Source organism: Anser brachyrhynchus, assembly GCF_964034855.1.
Source record: "Anser brachyrhynchus genome assembly, chromosome: 3".
Taxonomy (NCBI): Eukaryota; Metazoa; Chordata; class Aves; order Anseriformes; family Anatidae; genus Anser; species Anser brachyrhynchus.
In genome coordinates this window covers 110,200,269-110,224,334 of record NC_137696.1, presented here as the reverse complement: position 1 = coordinate 110,224,334, position 24,066 = coordinate 110,200,269, and the positions used below count along the sequence as shown (strand labels likewise).

At 41.1% G+C, this 24,066-nt stretch overlaps 1 protein-coding gene and 1 long non-coding RNA gene across 5 annotated transcripts in view; one reads left to right on the top strand and one right to left on the bottom strand.

Annotated features, from left to right (window-relative positions):
• YWHAQ (tyrosine 3-monooxygenase/tryptophan 5-monooxygenase activation protein theta) overlaps positions 1–12,054 on the top strand; it is a 23,037-nt gene extending 10,983 nt beyond the window's left edge. For both annotated transcript variants that reach the window (XM_080585466.1, XM_080585467.1), the window contains exons 3-6: positions 6,663–6,786; positions 9,310–9,473; positions 9,822–9,917; positions 10,981–12,054. In XM_080585466.1, the coding sequence (XP_080441592.1) occupies positions 6,663–6,786; positions 9,310–9,473; positions 9,822–9,917; positions 10,981–11,040 (444 nt within the window). In that variant the 3' untranslated portion in view covers positions 11,041–12,054. The remainder of the gene's footprint in view (positions 1–6,662; positions 6,787–9,309; positions 9,474–9,821; positions 9,918–10,980) is intronic.
• The window catches only part of LOC308192183, a 22,221-nt gene continuing 9,926 nt past the window's right edge, over positions 11,772–24,066 (bottom strand). For all 3 annotated transcript variants that reach the window (XR_013948606.1, XR_013948607.1, XR_013948608.1), the window contains one exon: positions 11,772–22,759. This is a non-coding gene — a long non-coding RNA (uncharacterized lncRNA). The remainder of the gene's footprint in view (positions 22,760–24,066) is intronic.

Sequence of the window (24,066 nt, the reverse complement as noted above, 5' to 3'; positions counted from 1 at the left end):
GCAGAGAAGTTGTGAGCAGCTGAAGTTGAAGCTGGTCTCTTTTTATTCCATGGGGTTGGACTTTTTCCATCATGGTGTTGGGTTAGGAAGGAGGAATACCAAGTTTTTAATAGTATATGCACAGATACTGATGAGTTTATTTTTCTGACAAAGATTGTCCAATTTTGTTGGATTTTCTTTTCTGTAAATGATTTTTTTGTCATACTAGTCAAAGCCTAGCACAGAATTTAGTCTTAAATTGCTAAAACATGAAAATACAAATTGCATCCCCACAAACTATTATCATATTTACTTCTAAAGAACAGCATTTATAATCACATGCCCAAGAGATGGCAGTGGAATAAGTTTAAAATAACTTGAAGTAAGATGCATGGGTGAAAGAATGTTGCTGAAGCGGTCCTACTTGAAAAATGGAGCTTTATTTAAACTTTATTCACAAAACCCTGTGCCAGGGTTTTGAACATCAGCATGCTTCTTCCTAAAGATCAGGCAGCAACTTAAGCAGTTTATTTTTGGAAGCAGACTTTTGGGGGATGTCGCTACTTAAGATGTCTTTCTGATGGAGCAAAAGCAATGATGTACCATGCCAAGTTGGTGATAAAAGGCAATGCAGATCTCTCTGTTAAATAACTTGGGGATGGTGATGTCGATGCTTGTGACGGGCTTAGGTCATGTCTCAGTGGTGGCATCGTAAATATTTTGAGTTAGGAATTTAGTTTACCATGCTGAGAACTTCTTCTGAAGGTGCCTAGGCGCACGATAACTTGGTAACTTCAGCTTGCTTTGAAAAATAGACCTTAAACTACTTGTGATCAGTAGCTAATCTCTGGAGCTGATCTGGTTCGTGTTCATCCTCTGGTACTGAACTGGGGAACGTGAAGAATGTAGGTATTAGTTAATGGCATTGGGATATATGTGTACGTTTATATTGATGGATTTCAGAAAGTCACGTATTAGATGATGCAAGCGCTGGAGGCAGTGAATGTTTCAATGTAGTACACAAGAATATATTTTCTAAAACTCATCTTTGCTGTCAAGATCTGTTACAGCCACGGATGTGGGAAGAGAGAAGTACAGATCAAATAGCAGGAACTATTTCTCTGCCACTTGAACACGCCACACAGTTAAGCTGTACAGAAGGTATTTAGTGAGTGTTGTGGTTGAACTTGATGTTTCAGTTGGGCTTGCCTTTAAAACAGAGTTGGTCTGGGGTACGGGTGATGTTCCTGAACACCAGGCAACAGAAAACATGTGGAGTGTGGATGGTACATGAATTGTAGGGCTGTGTGTGTGGTGCATGTAAGGAAAGGCTGACTGGGTGCACACACAACAAATAATTACGAAGGAGCTGTCTTGAGGGAGCTGCTTTGTCTATCTCAGGTACTCCAAGTAGAGATACGGCTGGCATATTCCTTCAGGGCTTGCTCTTCACAAAGCTGAAATGATAAGGAAGTGATGAGAGCAGATGAACTCAATGTTTCTGGCTCAGGTGAGTCGCAATGGCCTGATGCTGTGACACTGTTAAACATTGTTACTGCTTAAGCAGGGAGGGAATAGATAGTAAAAAAGGGTATCGGTTGGGAAGGAGCAAAAAGGAGAACTGGAGAAGGATGGAAAAATGCAATTGAAATGCAATTTTCTCTTGGCATGGAAAGGAATAAGTCCCCAGATGGGGGGAGAGAATGTCACAATGAATTTCAGCTTTAAGGGGGGAAGAAGGGGGCTGTTGCCAGGTTCCTGGCTGGCTTCTTCAGGGAACTGTTCCAGGGACCAGTAGCTCATGTTGCTGGCATCTCTTTAAGAAACAAATAAAGCCACCCTTCCGTAGGAGGGAGAAGGTACGTCGTCTATGGGAATGCCGTGATAGTGGGAGGGAAAGTGTCAGCACATTGCAAAGGTAGAAGTGAATTAGGACATGTAAGCAACACAAATGGGGAGGGAGAGGGGAGCTCTTGTCCCAACACGAGAGGACCAGCGTGCCACTTGAGAAGAACATCGCAATATCAAGGAAGCGGCAGATACCGGCAACGAATTGTCACCATGCAAACCTACTCCAGTGCAGTGACGCTGAAAACAAACGGTCTGATTTGAGAACAGACTTCTGACTCCCGCTGCTTCGTGCTGCTCGTGGTTCTGAGTCGCCCAGCAGCAGGGCAGGCCGGTGGCAGACAGCTCAGGTGCAGCTCGAGCATCGTGTGGCTTTTCATGGAAGTATCTAAGGCACCTTTTGCTTCATAGAGCAGGTAACTGCTGGTTGGTCAGGCCTCGATTTAGAAGGTGCTAAGAGCAATCGCAGATCTTAATCGTGGTGGCAACTGTATTTTGGTATATAATTTTCTAACCCACCTAAAATAAGATGGGCACATTTGTTTTATATGAAGGCAGACTGCCGTGATACGAAACTGTCAGAATCATACCTGTGGGAGTGCCTGACTCTGTCTTCAGGTAAAATTTTTCACAAGAAATTGAGGTGGCTGAGGTCTCCCTCATTGTTCAGACTACCAGTTTCCATTTTTCCTATTATAAAGATGCGAGTTCGTGACTGACTGCTGTCTGATGGAAAGGCAGAAACCCCCGAGCGGGGGAAGATAAAGAACGGATGTAGGAAACCTTGAGTTTTCTTGGCTATTACTGATTGCAGCAGTGTCGAGGACTGTCTGACAGTCCTGATAAATGATAGAAAATCATTTATCTTACCCTGCATATCTACTGTCACTGCCCCACCAACGTTTTCCATTTATTAGAGGGGAGGGTGAGATGGATGGTGAGACATGACAGTGATATCCTGAGATGAATGGCTCACTAAGTCTACCAAATACATTATAGATTTGAAAGAGTCTGCATGGATAAATTAGCTTTGCTCAGTCTGGTTTTATTTTCTTTTGCATCCTACATGATTGATAAACAAGAAATCTTGTTCCATTTAAGGCTGTTTTTAAAAAGGAAGAAGAAAAAAGGCGCAAATCTGGAACTAAGATGCTCTGCCCTAGCTGATAGAGGCACAGAGCTCTTACCAAGGGGTTGTGGTAAGGATTTAGGAGGCCCTAGAGATGAATTGGGAGTGGGAGCTGCTGTCTGGGCAGCTCCGCTCCTCCAGCTGAAGAGCACGTAGGAAATCCATGTATGTAACCCGCTCTTTGCTGTCTGAGAAACTGCAGTTCATTCCAAGCGGCAGCTTTTTTCTGAAAGATCCTTGGACGTCTGCACAGAATCAGCAGTTTTCAGACGTGCATGGTGCAGGCAGCACTTCGAGGATGCACCAACACACTGTATGTATCCCTCCGTAAGGCTCCCCTACCATCAAGGGAATCAACAGCTCCTCCAAACGTAGCGTTGCCCACAAACTCACCTTGTGTGTGCTCAGCTCCTGTGTCTGGGTCATTGATAAAGGCACCGAAGAGAGCTGGCCCTAAAAGTGAGTGCTGGGGAGCACCACTGGTGTCTGGCCACCAGCCTGACACGGCCCCGTTTCCTACAGCTTAGAACCTCACCCGCCAGCGAGCTGCTTGCCCATCGTATTGTGTACCTGTCAGCTGTGTACTGGGCGTTTTGTGCGGAAGGATACTGTAAGAGGCAATACCAAAAGCTTTCCTAAAACCCCAAAAACTGGCATCTCCTCTCTTCCATTCATCCACCAGGTAGGTAACCTCGCCACAGAGGGATATGAAGTTAAGAAGGCCTGACTTTCCCTTCCTGAACCCATGTTGCTTTTGAGTGATGACTGCATTGTCTTTCAAGTCTTTTTCAATAACTCAGAATAATCTTCTCCATACCTTTACCAGGCACTGAAGTGAGACTGACAGGCCTGTAATTACTCGCGTTCTCTTTCTTGCCCTTCTTGAATAACATTTGTCAGCTTCCAGTCAACTGGAACCTCTCCAGATTCCCAAGACCATTGGCAAATAACTGAGGGATGTCTCAGTAATATTGGCTAACTCCTTCAGTACCCTGGGATGAGTCTTATCAGGCCACATAGACTTGTGTGCATTCAGCAGCAGCAAATCCTGCACAAGTTCCGTGCCAGCGGGAGCTTATCCCTCCCGTGCTTGTCATCTTCCAGCCCAGGGCCCATCACGGGTGTTAAAGACGGAGGCAAAGAAGGCATTACATGTCTCTGGACCCCACTGACCTCAAAACCAGATTCCCAGGGCACTTCACGAAATAGTTCCTTGAGCAGCCTAAAGCCTTCTGTCCCCAAATCCAAGGTGGCAGCTCTGCTGGCAGGTTTTTTCCCCTATCACCAAAGAGTTTAAACTTGAGCATTTCCTGATTGCAGTGTCCAAGACAGCCACCAGTCATCGCTTCAGCCGCAAGACTTTCTTTGTTTCCAAGCAGGTCTAGGAGGACACCTTTCTTGGTCAGCTCCCTCGATACCTCTATCAAAAAATTATCTTCAGCGTGCTTCTGGAGCTTCCTGGACCTGAGCAGGGAGTGAGCTGACCCTTCTTGTTCCTCTTGTTGATCCCTCACAGGGCACGCGCTGGTGTTAGCACACTTCCAGTGAAATTGTGGAGCAGAGTGAAAGCTGTCACCAGCACGTCATCCCTCAAATATTGTCCTGCCATCCATTGCTTATCTCGAATAAGCCTACTTTTATCTCCTTTCCCCTTCGAACCTCTTTTGAAACTCTTTCAATCAGTCCTGCTAACTCATGAGAAAAAATCCTTCTCCCCCGTTGAGAAGGGTGAATCCCTGCACGCCCCAACGAGCCTGGTGTGTCGCATAGATCATCCCATGGATGGAGAACCCCAAATTCTGTTGGTGGCACCAGCCTTGGAGCTTGAAAAGCTGGGTCCGCCCACTTCTTTTCATTTCCTTCCCTATTTCTGGAAGGAGAGGAAAATACTACCTGCATTCCTGATCCCTTCGCCAATCTCCCCAAGGCTCTGAAGTTTCTTTCGGTGACTTTTGGACTTAACCATGGTAATTTTTTTTTCAGTACCCTTGTGAAGAAGAAAGAACAGAATAATCTGAGGGCTGAACCAGGCTAGGAAGCTTCCTAGTAGCGTCCCTACCCTGAGCCCAGGGAGGCAGCAAGCTTCCCCCCGAAAGATGGGTGCGATCAGTGGATCGCTGCATCGCCACCTCAGATTTCACAACTGTTTTGTGGCTGGTGCAGACATCTATCTGAGGAGAAAAGCGTCAGGAAAACAGCGAGGCAGAGACAAAACGTGAAGCTTTTCTTGCTGCAGAAACCTGTAGGGTGGGAATAACTCATTGTAAGATGTGGATGACTCACGCGAAATAACAGTATTAATACGTGGTTGTACCAGCCATCTGCCTACACCGCCTTAATTCTTGTTTTGAAACACAGCTCAGGTTTTGCTGCTGCTTCCAGAACACCAACGAGCTGTGCTGCTCGGTACCTTTGTGCAAGCCCTTGCGTACACCCCACTGTGAAATGTGGAATTTGTGTAACTTTTTATATGTTTATATTGTATAACTTTTTTTAGTTGGTGTCTAGTCTTTGGCAGTGTTTTTCTATGGAGGCTTCTATCCCAAATTCACTCCTTTTCAGTAGTGCTACAGTTACAAGTTGATTTTTTTTTTTCCCCTAGAAGCTTACGGTTCCTTGAACTTAAACGGCACCTCAGTACTGCTTTGTGAGTCTGGCTACGTGTTCCTGTAAGAAACCTCTTACTAGCCACAGCCTGCAAGCTTTGTGGAAACTTTCTGCTGCTTTTATGACCTGTTTATTTTCCAAGTAACTGAATGCAGATCTTTATCACTTAAATTCTTAGTGTAAAGCTGCTCTGGGTATTGTGGGGCTGCCTAGAGCGTGTTGGAGCTCATTGGCATCTCTTGTAAGTTCCAGAGAGCGTGGCTGCGCTGGGGTAATGAGGTAGGTAAAAATCCCTGGGGCTTGGGGACAAGGAGGTCAGCCAGAAAATATTCTTTCTCCCCGTCAGTTCTCTGAAGCACCTGAGAGCCGAGTACTGCTGTGGCTGGGGGAAAATCCGACACTTCTGCTTCCCTTCTCCTCCACCCCTACCTTGCAAAGGCTAGCCTTGCAGAGAGCCTTCCCTCATCTTGCTGGAGGCTGGCAAACCTGGCCCCGGCCGCCAGGAAGGAGAGCTGAGGGCAAGAGGAGCAGCGTGAGCGAGCGGTGGCCCAGGATGGTGCTGGAGAGCAGGGCGCAGAAGCGAGGGCTGTGCCTCCCTGTGCTGCTTGTGGCGGGGCTGGCTGCGGGGAGGCGGCTCAGAGGTGCTTTCTTGCAAGTCTGAATGCAGCTTTTACAGAAGATGGCACGGTTATTCTTCGTAATTCTTTTTTTCCTGTGAAGTAGAATGAATTCTTATTTATAATAGCTTTGACAATTAATGCATAGGGTTTCATTTTTCCAGTAAAAGCTTACTCATTTCAAACAGTGGTTTCAGAATTCTCGTTTTAAAAACATTCTTGAAACTATATGCCAGTAAACCTTGTCTGTTACTTTTTCTGCAGTCTGATCATTGTAATATAGTATCTAGCTTTGTGGATTTGCACGGTTTGTTTAAATGGCTTATCTAAAATGTTCTTTAAACTCTTCCCTTTCCTTCCCCCTCGTAATTTGTAGCCAATATGAGGCCATCCAAAGTTACTGAAGAGAAGAAAAATAAATTGAACTTGGTTTCAGTGTAGTTTGTAATAAGCTCATGTTGTCCGTTTCTTTTTTCCTTCAGGAGCTGTTGGACAAATATTTAATAGCTAATGCAACTAATCCAGAGAGCAAGGTATTCTACCTGAAGATGAAGGGAGACTATTTCCGATACCTTGCTGAAGTTGCCTGTGGTGATGACAGAAAACGTAAGTACCTTGTGATCTGCAGGTCTTCAATAGTTAATGACCTTCTGTTTTGAGCCAGAGGGGAGGGAACAAATGAAATACACATGTCAATATCTTCGTCTGAATTTATGTGAAAGTTAGCAGCGTGGGGACAGGCTGTGTTTGAGTGGGGATCTCCAAATGTTCGCGTAGATAAAGTAAGAATAGACCTTAAACATGGGATTCAAGGGAATTTTGGCTGGTGTTCTTGCCATCTACCCTAAACTTCTGGACGGTTGTCTAACAGCATTTATTTAGAGCTTCTGGAAATCAATTTAGGTAAAAGTCTGTGAACATACTGGATGTTGGCTGGTTGTATTTCTTTATTAAAATAAAGTTGTTGAGGAAGAGTTCTCTAACAATTTTTTCACTACTTAAATGAGTCAAGTCCTGTCTATAAATTGTAACCGTTAAAGCGTGAGGCAGACTCTATTGTAGTCCTCTGACTAAGATCATAAATAAGTAACCATTACTAGCTCAGTATAACCTGGAAAAAGTGTGAGCTCACTTGGAAGTTGCTGGTAGGGATAACACACCCCTGTAATTTTAGTTTGCCCTTTTGGACCAAGCAGAAAAGGCCTGGAAAACGTCCCAGCTGGTAGTGTCATTTGATATTGGGCATCCTAAAAATGCGATTGGAACATGTGCATAGGTGGTCTGAAGTAACTCAAAGCTCTTCTGGGGAGTTTTTTAACTCTATGTTGAGGATGTGTTGAATTAAGTATCAGAATTATCTTGCTAGGTGCCAGGCACTGTTGAGATGTTTAAAAACTCATGGTACGGCATAAGCTAGGGATGTCTTTTTGTGTAAAAAAGCAAAATTAGTCCTGGAGCGATGCTGTGGCACAGAAAGGAGATAGATGGTTGGGAGCTGGCAGAGCTCTGAAGTGGCTGTCCCTTTGGGTTGGGCATGGCAGGCATCTGACAGTGTTGGCTAGTTTAAACTGCTTGAATTGCAAAGTGGGAAGATAGAGCTGACTGTCACTTAAAGAAAGGCTTTGTTTCCTTGTATTGTAAGAGGATTGAAGTTGAAAGATGAAAATACAGAAAACAGAGTGAAAAGTCTTTGCGTTAATGAATTGCTTTCAGAAATTTCTAACCTTTTGCCTTACTTAAATGACACCAGCAGGCCCGAGTCTGAAAGCCAAAGCCAAGTTGTCTTTTAAAATAGCTTTTTAAAAAAAAAATTCTTTTTAAAATAGAAAAATAGTCTTTTCCTTTTGTCTCAAGCAAGAGTTAAAAACCTTTGGCTGTCTAAGCAGAGAAATACCAGCTTATCTTGGCTGAAAAGACCGCACGTAAAGTGATACGGGTGCTGATACGGGTGCTTACTGGAGAAGAGGGACTGATTGATAACCTTATTAGTGGATTTTGGTGCTTTCCATTTGAAGAGCTTGTGTTACACGCTTTGCCATGTGTATGCTTTGTGCTTGCCTTTTGCAAGTTTCCCTGAGTTTTACTGCAAGCTTTTCTGATGCCCCATTTGTAAGCATCTGTTTGTTTTTTCTGCTTAAAATATGTCTTTATGTACTTAAGCTAATTTATTTCCTGTGTTTACTAGGCTTTTTGCCTTTATCTCGTTTTAAACAAATTAATAGTTCATTAATGTGTATTACATTGTAAATATTGAAAACTTCACTCTTATGAATACTTAACAGATTTTAATTACAAAACTACTTTTTTAATATTTTTTAGAGCACTTAAGGTGCTGTTCCTCAGAGAACTGGATTCTGAGTTCTGAGACTAGCTCTTCATGTGCTCCAGTCTATTTTCATTTGGCAGGCACGTTTAGTGCTACTGTTGGCCCTTTTGGTTGTCTTCCAGAAGAGAATCTTTACTAGACTGTGTATCGCTCCCAGTGCGTCTACTTTGCCCCGTTAACCTCTTTTCTCTGTGGCATTTCTCCAAGTTAATCTGGGTACGACCTTGTTTTTTTTATCTTGACCTCCTACTTCTCTCCACCCAATTTCTGAAGGCAGATTTTTCAAGAGCACGCAGTCTGTGTCTCCTAGACTTCCTCACAAAGAGGTAGTGCTGCACAAACAGCTGCCTTCTTTATGCTACGTGCCCAACTCACACACGAGCATCCTGTGAAGGGAATGAAGCAGGATCTCTGTAGGAAAAAATGTACAATTTTAATAACTGAAGATTGCATTGAATCAAAGGCTATAGGTTTGTATGTCAAGCTGAGGTACTGTAGTAATTTTTGATGTTTGTGTTTACCAACTTTTGTGTGTTTATCTGTCTTTTGGATACTGGTGCTCTGCAGTAGCTTAATCTGCCCCCTGTGGTTTGTCAGTGTGGTAGCTCTACTTAAAATGGGTTTCAAGTTATTGCCATGGTTTAAGGAAGAGGAGGCTTAAATGGAGGACTATTTAGTCTCCTGCTAAGGGAGACTTTTTAAAGACTGCTTTAAATGGTTATACCTTTTTAAAAAAAAAAACCAACAAATTACTGTTATTACAACCCTACCTAATAGTGAAACGTTTCTCCTTCTTTCAACAGAAACAATAGAAAACTCACAGGGAGCTTATCAGGAGGCGTTCGATATCAGCAAGAAGGAGATGCAACCAACACATCCAATTCGCTTGGGTCTAGCTCTTAACTTCTCTGTATTTTATTATGAGATTCTCAACAATCCTGAGCTTGCCTGCACACTGGCAAAGACAGTAAGTTGCTTTTTTCTTCTAAGCCCGGGGCAGTAGAAAAGAGTTTTTGCTTAAAATAATCTGAATGATGACTTCCTAGAGTTTATGCAGGAAATGACCCTATTTAACGTATCTGGTTTCCAAGCTCATGTTGTTAATGGAATTAAAGGGGTATGAGCAGGCTGTTTTTTACAGTGTGACTTAAATTTTAAGCCGCACTGCCTTTATGCCTCATTATAAAATTGACCAATTCATCACTAATTTCTAATGTTACACTTTTCTTTTAAAGCTGCCTTTACTGGTAAACTTAACTTCTGTTTTTTTAATGATCAGTCAATAGAGAGACTTAATTGCTCTTCATTGTTCCAGGCGTTTGATGAGGCCATTGCAGAACTCGATACACTGAACGAAGACTCATACAAAGACAGTACTCTCATCATGCAGTTGCTTAGAGACAACCTAACAGTGAGTTGAATTTTTATGTGCTATTTATTCTGTAGCCGTATAATTGCTTAAACTGAATTTGTGATGAAACGAAAACATTCAGCACAAAACACAGCACTGATTCTAGCTATTTACCCTGGTGTACCTTTTCAACTTACTCTGCATTCAAACTAAGTTATGATGTCAGCAACTACATGCTGTGTCATGCAGAATGACCTTATGGATAGTTCATACTTTTAATTTTTTTCTAGCCTTTTCAATGAAGGGGGAAAAGTGCGTTCTCAGCTATTTTAACATACAAAATAGGACAAGGAGTCCAGAAATAGTAGTTAGTGAGAATCCCCAACAGATCACAAAAAACTTCTTAACTGGTACCTCAGAAACAAAATGTCTTCACTTTTGTACATCCAGTGTGGCTTATATTAGTCAGTTTCCAGATTTCTTCATTAAAAGAAAAGGCCTGAAATTTCAGTATATTAAAGATAAAATGAGTTTGAGTATCATTGTAATGATCAGCTGTTTAAGAAAAGTGCCTAATGGAACCACTAGGCTCTTAAAATATGTAACGAAGGCAATTTTATAGAGAATATCCTCTCTGTGAATATTTGCTGTACTTGAAATTGCAGCAACATTTATAATTTTGCAATAGCCCTTCAGTAGAAATGTCTTTATTAGCATTGTAAAATGCTTTACTTCATTAATCGAAATGGCACTCTCTTAGGATCCAGACCTCTGCTTTTGAAATGAGTGTTATTCAGGAAGCTGTCATTAGGAGTTGTTGAATGATCTAGCATTAACGTTGTACCGTGCTATTAAGCACAAAAGCCTGGACTTGAGAACGATGCCTGTTCTGCCTTTAATACCTGAGGGGCAGAGCTGGTTGTGCCCTCTGCATGGGGAACCATTTCCAATTGCCCCTCCCGAAGCAAGTACTGGAAGCCGGGATTCTGCGGCTCCAGTGCGCTGATACTTGCAGAGATCCTTACATCTAATTGATACTTTTTTCTGTACAGTTAATAGTTGTCCCTCTTTGGAAGTAAATCTCCACTTCCAAAAGCTGACGCTGCTCTTCTTTTCTTTCTAGTTATGGACATCAGACAGTGCAGGAGAAGAATGTGATGCTGCAGAAGGTGCAGAAAACTAAACTGCACACGGGATGTCATTCTCCCTTTCCTTCTCAAGAAACCTTTTTACACGTCTCCATTCCTTATAGCTCCACTTGGATTTCCTATAGCAAAGAAAACCCATCCATGTGTATGGAAATCAATTTATAGTCTTTTCACACTGCAGCTTTGGGAAAACTCCATTCCTTGATTTGTGTTTGTCCTGGCCTTCCTGGTGTGCGGTTACTGCTGTAGAAAAGTATTAATAGCTTCATTTCATATAAACATAAGTAACTTCCAAACACTTATGTAGCGGACTAAAGTGTACCTGGTATTTAAAAACAAATCTGAACCAGTTCCTGCCAGTTGACTGTGTTTTATATTACAGTAAGATATGGAAATGTAGTTAATTGCAACTAAAGAGTGTTCCACATAGCTTTTAATTCTCCACATTCCCTTCTTATTATGCAGGGTTTCCTTCCCATAATTGACTTCCACATGCTACTGTGTATTCTTTTCGGTAGAGATGCAGAAGTATCAGGCCAGACAAAATTGAGCATTTCTAGTTTGAAAATTTATACAGGAAGCAAATCAATTTGTAATGTAATGCAGGAGCTTGCGTGTTTGAAAACAGGGGCTACTCTTAATTTTCAGTTGCTGCTGTTTAAGTTGATATCCCTTCCCAATAAAAGTTCACTTACACTCCTGCCTTTGTAGTTCTGGTATTCACTTGACTATGTATTAGAAGCAGCATGTTACTGCCGGAGTACAGGCAGTGCTTTTTGGCAGACTAAAGTGCATGTCATTTCTTAATACACTGGAATGGGAAAACCAATTGAAGTTCACATGTCCAAGTATAAAATTTAGTACTTTTCCATGCAGGTTTGTGCACATGTGAGAAGGTGTCAAGTTTGTCCAGTGATTGTTATTTAGAGAGTTCGGACCACTATTGTGTGTTGCTAATCATTGATTGTAGTCCCAAAAAAGCCTTGTGAAAATGTTATGCCCTCTGTAACAGCAAAGTAACATTAAATAAAATTACATTTTATAAACCACTTACTGTTGACTTGTAACAATTCCATGCAATTGCCTAAGGGCTAAAGTTAAGTATCTTGTGCTAGAAGTCGTTCTCAAATATAGTGCATACTTGTAAAAAGTCTGCTCTCAAACTCATGTCATGTTTGAACAATTTGCATTTTTGAAAATATCCTGGATAACTTTCTGTAGTTAATCTGACATGTGGACTTCTCAGTAACTAAATCTACTTGAGCTAATGGCTTCACCTTATTAATGACCTAAGGAAAAAAAAATAGCCCATTTCTTGTTCTTCTTCCCTGGATTGCAAATCCTATCACCTAAATTACGCCTTTTTTGTAATCTATTGAAATTCTCTGATCTGTCCCCCCATTTTTTTCAATGATGGTCATCATTATTGTTACGGTATTTCAGATACACTATTAGGAATGCCAAGGAATCTGTCCTCTAGCTCATTAGTTTGTGTGCTGCCACATCATAACCTGCTTTCTGTTGTTCTTAGACTGCTTTTAGTGTTACTGTTTCCCCAATTTTTGGAGCTTTTTGTAATAATGGATTGCTCTGCCTATGTTTTTTTCTTTTTTTTCTAGCTCACTTAAGTTTTTTTCTAAACCTCTACCTCTTAGTTCCCCATGTTGGTGGGTTTTTGAAAATATTTAACTCCTGTTAGTGTCCTGGCTAGACAGGATATGACGTTATGAAAAAGGACATACTGCTAGTCCATGTAGATTTCTGATGGTACATCTTCCACCTTCCATGTGTTTTGTTCATTCTTTTCAGTGTGCACAATGAGTATTCCGACAATAAAACTGTTCAGATTATGTATGCTTCAACTGACATGCATTGCTTTTTAAAACAAACAAATGTATCAGTTCCATTTTCTTCATGCAGTCACTTTGAATTGCTGTCAAAGTATTGTGTGGCAGGATTCTACATAAACTCATATGCTTCTTAATCGGTGTTTTGGTTTCATAATTTCTTTCCCTCCCCCATGCATCTCTTATTGATCCTTTGTTCCTTAAAGGTTTTTAACTGCTAAGTGCTCTCATTCTCCTGGAAAAATGTTTCAGTGCATACATGCTAGCAGTCGGTTTTATCTGCTCATTTAAGAGTTTGCTTTCGTTGCTGTCTCAGCATATGCTACATTGTCAGCTGGCACACTGCTTTTTCTTTCTTTCCTTGTGCAACTGGCCGAGTGAGTTGTCAGTGTTTGTTACGGGACTGCTATCTGGGCCTAAATTTATTAGCTAAATTTATTAAATGCTCCTTCTACTGTCTGTCAAGATGGGCAAATTGTAGCTGTTTTGTCTATTGCATCTCCATTTTGTACAAAAGATACATGTTGAAACTGCAGCATCAGCTCTTTTAATAATGCTGAATGCAGTACCGTTTTCTCTCGTACTGTTACTTCCACAAGGCAACAAAAGGTATAGGGGAATAGGATGATGATACAAAAAAATAATGGACTATAATTTCCTAAATGCCTTTGGAAAGTCCCCTGTCCACATCCCTCCCTCAGGTAAGTTCCATTATTAGTGTAACACCCAGGCTAATTAAGCATATTCATGGGGCATTAGGGCTTCCAGTTCCAGCAGATAATTTGCACTTAGGTGCTGCCCCACCTCCCCCAAGAGGACATGCCCTACAGCCTAGGAAACGCTGGACAGAGTAACACATCAAATCCTGAGCCATGTTTATTCTTTGCAAGGCACGTGGACAACTGAAAACATCCAAGACTCCTTGGTAAAATAGTTGTCTTGCTAAAGATGTGATGATCATCTGCTGAAGATAGTTGTATACAGTGAATCTTATGGGGCGGGGTTTCTGTTTTGATCTCTCCAAAGGATTTCACGCTAGTATGTTAATCATCTCAACTTATTTCTTAGTATTTTCAGAGTACTATGGAAAAAAATGAGCTCTAGAGTTCCTAACTCCTCTGCCAGGTGGGTGATGGTGGTAAGGATGGTACTCCACTTGAATCCATTTTTTCTATTCAGGTATTTGTGCTATAATTCAGTTCATCAGCAAAACAGGGAGACTGATGTTTCTCAAGTTCTTTGTTGAAAATAGTAATATCAACAGATGAACTGTTTTCTCTCCTAGTCTAGTTACTGGTGTGATACCAGGCTATTGGTTATGCTAGAAGATAAATTATTTTATGGTTGTGTAAAACAAATACAGCACACACTACTTAGCTATGTTGCTTCAGGTGACTAGAAATTAGGTGAACATACAGAATGTGTCTGTGATTTAACTGGTAATGTGGTTTTCAAGTGTGGGCTACACAGCCGAAGTAATATCCTAACGATATCTGAGAATTGTCTGCCACCTAAAATTCTTTCATCTGCACAGAATTCCTTGTCAAACCAAGAGTGCAGATTTGTTGGTAAAACTTCATATATAAGAAAAGTGCAAACCTGAAATTTATTCCCAACACTACTGAAAAACTACAAACTCGAAATCCCGCTTCTACAATGAAATCCCAGATTTCTGTAACAAGAACTAACTGCCTTCTTTTGTGTAAGCGTAGCCAGATGACGTGACCGCTGGAAGCTTCAGCAATTACAGCTTGGCCAGCTTTCAGCTGAATAAAATGCCAGTGTGGGAAGGGTGAAATGTTAGTACCAGCCCTGGATGACTGCCACGATATTTTCCACTACACTGTGAAGACTCTGACTTCATAGAGGTATGCCACCTAGTCTTTGTGCCAGGATCTGGGAACTGATAGAGAGACATAAGTACACATCCGATAATGAAGTGTGGCCCCCAACTATGTGACTAAGTGATTCAAAATTTCAATTTCTGTATATGAAAACTTGTTTAAGGCAAGTGTGTCTCTAGTGTGCTATCTGTGATCTGACATCAGCGTAAGAATCATCTGAGCTAGAGATTCTGTAAATGCCATTAGAAGTGGCTCATAAGCTCTTCTATTACAAATGATATTCTCAGTTGTCCAGTCCCCATACTTAGTTAAATCCTCATTCCTTCTATTGTGGTCATCGTTATTGTGAAATCCCCCTAGGTCTGCAAACAAAAGGATAGTTTGAAAATTTGCTGGGGCTGAGGATTGCCCTTTTTTTTTCCTCATTTTCTTCAGTTCTGTTTTCAAATGAATGTATGGCTGCTGACTGTGTTGTTGCTGAGCAGATGCTGGGTCTTTCAGGATTGTCATAAATCTGTTGGGAAACAATAACGGGGGCTTGTTGTGGTCATGGAAGAGAAGGAGGAAAAGGAGGGGGAGAAAAGAGATGTTTTGTTTCTGTACTCTGAGCTACTTAAACTGTGCTCTCCAAGGAAAACCAATGTTATAAACAGAACAATGAAATTTGGTCTCAGCAGTGACAGTATCAAAGCTGTACATAATGACATTTTTCACATAACTCAGTCTTTCAAAAGTATTTGGGGCGTCAATTAGACATACCATAGCCTCGGTAGCGCAAAATGCCTTAAATTTGCTCATTTAAGTTCTGTGAGGAGAACCTGAAGTATTTCCTAACCTGAAGAATTTATGCCTGCAGTTGTCTGAACTTGTAAACTGGGAGGCAACTGGATCTTTTGGGGCTGTGGAGTAAGACTTGTGTCAGTGCTATTTCATAGAAATGGCTCTGTCATCTCTTCTGAGAAATCCGGGCTGCCATTAAAAATGCTTTTTGTTAGCGTAACTTCCATTGGCTTAAATGTATAGATGGTTTAAATTCAATTTGTTAGCTAATTTGGTAAATCCTACTCGGAATCAATGGTCTGAACAAGATCTTACTATCTGACTTAAAGATTTCAGTAGCTGGTGAACTTTAAAGGTGAATTAAGCGATGAATAATGTTAGAATGAATCAATTGAAATACAGAACCCCAAGAACGTAACTCGGTTTGTATAGATCAGGTCTTTGGGTAGGGTTTTATGCAGACACCGTTGATAATAGCTTTAGGTCTATCATAGCAAAATGCATCCTCCTGCTGAGGTTTCTCGTGCATGTGTGTATATAAATGTGTTAATATTTAGCTATGCCTGAGTGCCTGAAGTGAATGTTAATGCCTGGTCAGTGTTCTGTCAAGTGGAAAGTTGGTTACTGTCATGGTCGTTGGCTGTTAAGCTCTGCGCGAGGGGTGGATGGTGGTTTTATCACTGGGGACCAGGAGGAGCTTCTCAATGAGTACCTAAACTTCTGTAGGGATGCTCCTGTACAGTGCTGTTACAGCTAAAGGCAATCTGACTCCATGTTTTTGCTATTCTATCACGTCCCTTTCCTCAATTTTTATCTGGTCTTTGATGGTTTCAGTAAACTCAGTGGGAGACAAAGCGATGTTTTTGTTAGTCCCAGCCTAATTAGTAACTTTCAAGGACCTGGAGCAAAGGCTGGGTGTGCTGTGTAGTCAGGGGAGAGGTGCTGTCTTTGTGGCACTGCTGGGTCTTCACCTCTTGCACCTTCAAGATACCTACAGGAGGGGATGGTCTCGGAGCCAGGTGTGTAGGAGCCTGGATGGGGAGAAGGGATGGCGAAATGATCACTACTGAAAGTACGTGGTAAGACATGAGAGGGAACTACCTGTAGATCAGAGTAATACTGACTGCTAACGTCCCTCTCTTATCTCTGAAGTGGAAAGAACTTAAAATCTCTCTTCATTTCAGCAGAGGGGTGCACGGATGTGCAGAGGCGTGAAGGTTCTTCTGTGGTCAAGGCAGAAGATGTCTGTAGTGTGTATGGAGTGCCATTCGGTTACAGGCAATAAAAAATGCTTTTATGTGCTGTTCTGTACTGAATGCGCAGTCATCTCTGGTGGAGATGTGGAATGTGGTTCAAAAACTGCGGCTTTGATTAAAAAAATATATATAGAGAAATAAAAAAAAAAATTATAGAAATAGTATAAATGGTTCCTACGGAGAAGGAAGTGTTAAGTGTGCCAACCTAACCAGGGAGCTTTGCTTCAAAGTGGGACAAAGTTTGCCATGGCTTACGTACTTAAAATAAGATGGAAGGAGAGCCCCTAGTTCATCACTTCCCACTCAGTCCCATCACAGGCAGCACCCAGCGTGTTTGAGAAACCTTATATTTAGGGAATCCTTATATTTAGGTTCTCTTCTTCCTCCATGACTTGAAGCTTGTTGCAGGTCCTCACTCTGCTGAGAGCTAGAAATTCAAATATAAAGCTTACTCTTGGCCAGTTTAATTACCCATTTGTATTTTCATCAGTCCTGCCCGTCGACTAAGCCAGTAAGCATTCCCCTGTCAGGAGGGCTGTACAGAGAGGAATCCTGGGGTGATGGATTGGAGTGCTCCAGGCACCTTTTGTGCCGTGCAGGAATGGCAGGCATTGCAGAGCTTCCATGTATCCAAAACAGTAACTGGTTTTCAGAGGCAGATCTCAATGCTGCACGTCGTTTTGCTCTAAGTTTTGCTGATTTTAGGCAGGGATCCTGTTTATAGATGGTCTGCGGTGGTTAGATTGGCATTTTGTCAATGATTATTTCATAGGCAAGGAGGGCGTTTTGTGCTGTGCGTGCACAAAACCTGTATTTTAGAAGGAAACCAGCTGCAGAAGGAGGAATCTTTAAATTCTCATTTTAGTTGCTGAATAGAATGCTCTTTACCAGTATGTGCATTGACCTTCACAACAAACAGACGTTCTGTTTCTTCAAATTGCTGCTCTTTATAAAGGTGGCTTGCTTGTTACTGCACCATTTTACAAGATGGTTATTAATCATTGGCACACCATGTTGCTTGTCTGTCTCCTTCGATTGATGGGTCAACTGCAAATACCCTTTTTTTCCCAATTAGAACCAGAAGAGAGAGGGTGGCTTGTTCTTGTCAAAAGGGCTTCAGTTTTTTAAAAAAAGGGCTTCAGTTTTTAAAGATGCTCAATCCCTCTAAATGTAACACAGAATACTTTTTTCCCCAAGCAGATACACATCTGAGATGGATATCAGCATCTGGAAGGTTTGTTCTTCATTCCTTGACTATAAATTTCACTTGTAGAAACAACTAGGCAGGCCTCGTTGCTAATTAATAAATCACTTGAATTAAGCGGTGGAACAGGGAGAATAATGGGCGAGATGACTGTTCAGTGCATTTGCAATACTAGAATGGGGCTTTGTTTCTCCCTAATGGTATGGAATTGTTACACCCACAAAAGCACTGTAATTTAGTGCATTCTTCTGTTAATCACATTTTTCCTCGCCAAGTGGAGTCTAAAAACCTGTTACTTCAAGAAAACTGATTAAAATTGTCATGGCATAGTGGATCTAATCGTTTTCATTATGGTAAAGCTTCACAACCAGCTGTGGACAGTGCTAAATGGACTTTCCTGGCTGCTTGTGTATGTCACAAGGAAACCACACCTGAAATGGTGAACTTGCTTCCATCACTGACTTCTTTTGACATTTTCTTGCTAGCTGAGTAATAACTATCCCATGTAAAAACATGGGATAAAACCCATTTAAATTAAAACAAGGTCAAGCGTTATTTTTCTAAAAGAATTAATTGCAATGTAGACTTATAGACTTTACAGATAAGTAGCATGGTAAGAGCTTGACAGTGACTTGTGGGTTTATAGAAGAGATTAAATAACCTTGTCATTTTTTTTAGTCCTGAGTTTAATTTTCTGGAAACAAACGGGGAAGCTCTGTGGATTAATTTGCTCACTTATTAAGGTAACTGCAGAGAGTAATCTGTCTAATTCCTTAAGTCTGAGACACTGACAGAAAGAAGAAAGCACTCTTCTTTTTGATGGAGAAGGGAAAGACCTGTGTTTTGCCAAGAAAGCCTGCAGGTCTTCTGGTGGGACATAAAAATGCACTTGTGTTTGAGGTTGCAGTGGTTGTCATCTTTCCAGAGACGTTCTAGGGAAGAAACTGCTCATTTTGTCATGATGTGCTTGTTTCTGAGCTGCTGGGTTTCTGCAGAAGTCCCTTAAATGCTCTTGAGCCCTCTCCAGTGAAAATGTTGTTGCAAGGATGCAGTGCGCACACAATTCCCCAGCGAAGGGTAATGATAAAAAATGTCACTACAAGAGCTGATGGAGATGAACGTGAAAGTATAGAAGGCTGAGAATTTGGTGGCAAAAGCTATAGCAAAGCTGAGCAGAGTTTAGAGAATCCCTGCCTAATTTAAGAAAGTGGATCCTTAAGCCAAGCTATGCTGCTGAAAACGGAGCAAACAGGGAAAGGAGATCAGTCTGTCAGGAAACATCTGGACTGCTACTTACCGATTCAAACCACTGGAGATATTTGATTAGTGTGGTAAAAGAGCCAAGGGACTAAAGGACGAGTTATTCTCATTTGCGGGGAGCATGGAAGTTACTAATGCTAAAGCTGCTGAAAGGGAAGTAGTTGGCCACTTCCTCACATGTAAGGAAATGTCACTATCACTGTTTGTCCGTTTTTTGGTTCAATTTTTTTTTCTTGGTAAACCAATCCTGCTTTGTACAGTGAGTGCTTCCACATTGAGATGTTCTGCGGAACGGTGGGGATTCGAGTACTCGGAGTAATTTATCAAGGCAACCTTGAATATCTACCTACAGTCAGCTGCTGCAAGTGCTGAGTCTCCTGGTGGGAGTTTGCCCAGAGCATCACGAGTGCTGGCTACTTCCTAAACTACTTACTGAACGAGTTGTTTGATTCTTTAGCAGGAAAACCATTGTTTAATTTGTAGAATCGAGTCATAAACTATTTCCTGTCTGAGTGAAAACAGTGTCCCCGATTATCCCAAATATTGCAGAGTTTTTTCTCATTTTTTTTTTTACTAGATGAGAATCTCGCTGGTATATTCTGAGCTTTGGGGGGGGGGGGGTTCCTTTTTTCTTCTACATGTATTTAAAATTGTTAGCTCCGAGTCTCCAATTCTCATTAAGCATTTTCGTCCAAATAGAAGTCAGCTCTGGCAGTCGTAGTCAAATGGGACTCTGAATTATGTTTCCATCTTACAAAAGACAGTTGGAAAGATAACTGTGTGGGAAGCGATACGCTGTAGGGAACAGTCATGCCCTGGCAGCGAGGATGGACCAGATGACCTAATTTCTCTTTTCCATTAGAGCTGTCTCTGATTCCGCAGCTAGTCATGCAAGCACATGACTGACAGTGAGGGTAAAAGAATACGGAAAACTTACCTCCCTGTGTGACAAACGGCCTGCCATGTTTGATTCCACCACCTTGCATGTGCCGATTATTTGAACACCCGATAGTTTTCGATGTCTATGTTGGTCTTTTAGACACAACCTTTAAAACTGACTGGCCATCTGCTCTGCCTGGAATTCGGAACTGCTGTCTCAGCTGCACAAGACATCTGCTCGATGCAGCTGATAGATGAATATAAGCAAGATTGGAGAAAGGCTAACTTAAAGAAGCAGCTGCAGGGATAATCTGCCTTAGATCTACCTGCACGAATAATATCCTAAACAACTTATCTATAACAAGATCTTGAAAGATTAGCAGTGCACTGACTACTTGTACATCAGCGTCTTGTATCCAAATGACAAGGGTAAGTGGTGCCAACTCGCACCAAGGTGTGAAAGCACTCCCTGCATAGCTGGTTAAAATGGTGCTAAGACTGCTTTTTGCTACTGTTCGTAAATCAGCTGTGATCTCACAGTCATAATCCAAAGAATTTTTTTTTAATTTTGACAAGTAACATCTTCCCTGGTGATTTGTCAGATTTTCCTTTCCCATCACTTGGTGCTTCTTGCCAGCTGACTGCTTTCTCTCCAGCAGGTAGCCTGTGGTCTTACAGTGTCAGATGTTATCTGGCATGTGAAGAATTTTGGAATAAGTGTCTAGATAACGCACAACAGTATCATTTGAAAAGTCTTTGTAATATGTTATTACCATAGCCTCATACTTCAGAGTTTGTATCTGAAACTTTATTCCCACCTAACGTATCCCATCTGTATCATTCTCTGTTAATATTATTCATATTATACCTACAAAAAAAGCCCAGCTAACAAAGTCCAGAGAAGCCTGCATTTAGCACTAAGATGAGAACCGACTACAAGAATGCACTTAAGACTTTGATCTACATGAAGAGAAGAGGGTTAACGTTGTTTTGATGGAAAACTGTACAAAACAACCACATAATCTGAAAGTCTGTATTTCCCCTTGAGATTCCTCACAACTCTGATCTGCTGATCCAGGCAGCTGAGATCCATAAGGAATTTTTACCCTCAGATCACTTCTGTAAAAACTGACGTAAACTGTATTTCTTCCTCTGCAACGTGGGGTAGACTGCTCCTTGCTGGAACTTTCCATATATTTCTACTATTGTAGAAACCCAGGGTCATCCCAGTGCCTAATCTCTCCTCACTTCTCGTGATTTTACTTTTAATGGTTGTGCATTTCAGTCTTTTTCTGTTGGCATTGTGTGTTATAGGACGTTGAAAACATGTATTGTAGCCCAGATATATGGAGTAGCTGTTTTGTGAAGCTTTTTGGAGTAGACCTCTACCACAGGCGTATTTAAGATGTAAAAGCTGTTCAGGGAAACTCCCTCTGAGACCTACTTCATTGAGACAAAAGTAACTAGTAAATGCAGTTTGGCATGTTTTTTCTTTGTTCTTCCTTGTCACTCAGCTTTCATATCCATGTGTGTCCACCCACTCCCAAAACTTCTATTTGCTATTAGTAATTTGTTTACTTGCTTTCTTATTTCAAATATCCTTGTTCGGATCCTGGGCTTAGCAACACTAAGCATAGCTTTTAAGCAGCATTGTGTGATGAAATGTATCAGGCTGAGCCGTAGAAATTAGAGCAACCCAAAGGCTATGCTGATTTATACTTGCTGCCAGTGCTGCATGAGGACTGTTTCGTTAAATGGATATTGCCTTGATAGAAAGCTCCATTGGCAACCTGTTCTCCCTTACTGCGCTTCCTGTGCTGATAACCTGTTACTGCACTGCATGTATCCCTCTGAGGCCATAGTTATGTGGTCGATGTAATCCAACACAAACCGTATTGCCTCTGAAACCTTCTGCCTTCTCAGCTGTGCTCGTCCCTAGTGCCTCCCTCAGGCTGGCATTAGGTGGCCTGAATGCCAGACTGATTATGAAAATGGACAGCTTTCACGTATCGCTTCCCCAGCCGTGTGCTGGCCCCCACGCCGGCTGGCTCTGGAACAAGAGGAACGCGTGGGAGGAGAGATGAGGAGGACTATCCCTCCCCATGGCAATGCAGACTGTGTTGGACTAATGCAGTGTTGGCTGTGTAACTAATAAAAGCCTGTGCATGACCGACTTTTTAAACACCCCTATTTGTTTGACTTAGGTTTATTTGTCTGATTTGCATTGGATTCTGGATTTGGTCTTGTAATTTTTATGTTGGTTTAAACAAAGTGATACCAGAGTCGCATTCTTGAAGGCTGCATAGTAAATATCACTTGGGGAGTAATACTGTCCAGTAATGAAAGTTCCCAAGATTTAAAAGTAAATCTCACAAAAAGAAAAGTCTTTTTATCTAAAAGAAAAAAAATGACCTTCACCAAGTAGGGAACCTTGGGATCCCTAGCAGAACCATCAATCCAAAGGGCACCTTAGAAGAACAGAGGCATAGCAAGCAAACATGTCTTACTACAGTTCTTACTTGTTCTGTATGATCCAAATTTCTTCCTACCTTTTGCACTTGGGTTTAGGTTTAAAAACAAGTTTAAGTATCAATAGACAAACTTTGTCTTCAGTTTTCTCACGTTTTATTGTGTGGGAGGACATTTGTGTAGTGCTTCAGAATGAAATGTCCTGGTAATAATGCCTGTAATCAAGGAAATGGGAGAAGAGTGGATTAATAAAACAATTATCCACTAAAAATTAGTTCACTAAAAGTTTAGCTGACTAAAATGAAATAACGTAGGGTGAGATTCCTATTAATTTTAAATGAGAAGCCAAGAGTATTTTGAATCCCCACCTTAAAACTGCAACTTAAAAGATGCAGCACGCTTATAGGAAGTAAAAGGGTGGGATATATACTGCTCGTGTGTATACTTAAATAGGTACATGATATTCGTATACATTATATATTATATGTATTATATACATCATATATATTTTTATGTATTTGTGTGTGTGTTATTTATGAGCTGTGACCATGCCTGTTTGTAGAAGACTGACTCATTTCATTTTGGAAATTGGTTATAATCAGATGGTAACAACTTCTGGTTACTAAGGACCTAGGCTGAACCCGCGCCAGTAACCACACATCATCAGCTGTAAGTTTTCGGTCTTCTGAGCCGCTCAAGCCTTTTCATAACTCATATTTCTGTTCTCAAGTGGAGACAGAAAAAATGTTGTTAAAGTTCAAATTTTGCACTATATACATTACTTTGACTATGGCATGTTAGGTCATTTAAAAACACATTTGGCACAGTAATTACAGGTCACGTTGTCTGGAGAAACAGAAATATGAGTAGAAGTCCTTACAGACAGAGAGAAACTCCTTTTTTGGCGTATGTCCTTGTAGTGCAGCATATGAATAACCAGTTAGATACCTTTTCTTTAGTTAAATTTAACTTTTCAAATATCTCATATGAACATTAAGTCATTATAGGAAATGCTAGAGGTTTGCAGAGAAAAAACAATGTAAAAGTTTGCTAAACTCATAAAATAGAAAAAAACTGAAGGTTTACTTTCTATTATGCATGCAAAATCTTTGCATTAATAGGAGCAAGAGGAGTAATGTGCATTTAAAGATCTTACAAAAATGTCTCTGCATGCTAAATTATTTTACTCTAATTGCACATGCATTTATAAACTGTTTTTTATACTTTACTGATTATAACTTTTTATATCTTAACATCACACTGGTATTATTCTTACCATCAGATAAACAATGGTGTCAGCAACTAATACTGCAACTATTTTAATAAAAGCTGCCTAGCTTTAGTAATGCTTTAGAATTTAGAATTGTACAATTTAGAATTGTAAAACCATTGAGGCTGGAAGGGAACTCTGAAAATGAGCTGGTTCAACTCTCCCCTCAAAGCAGGTTCAACATCAAAGTTACAACTTGCTCAGGGCTTTGTCTTTGAAACACAATTTATGCTAAATAGTATTGATACTCTG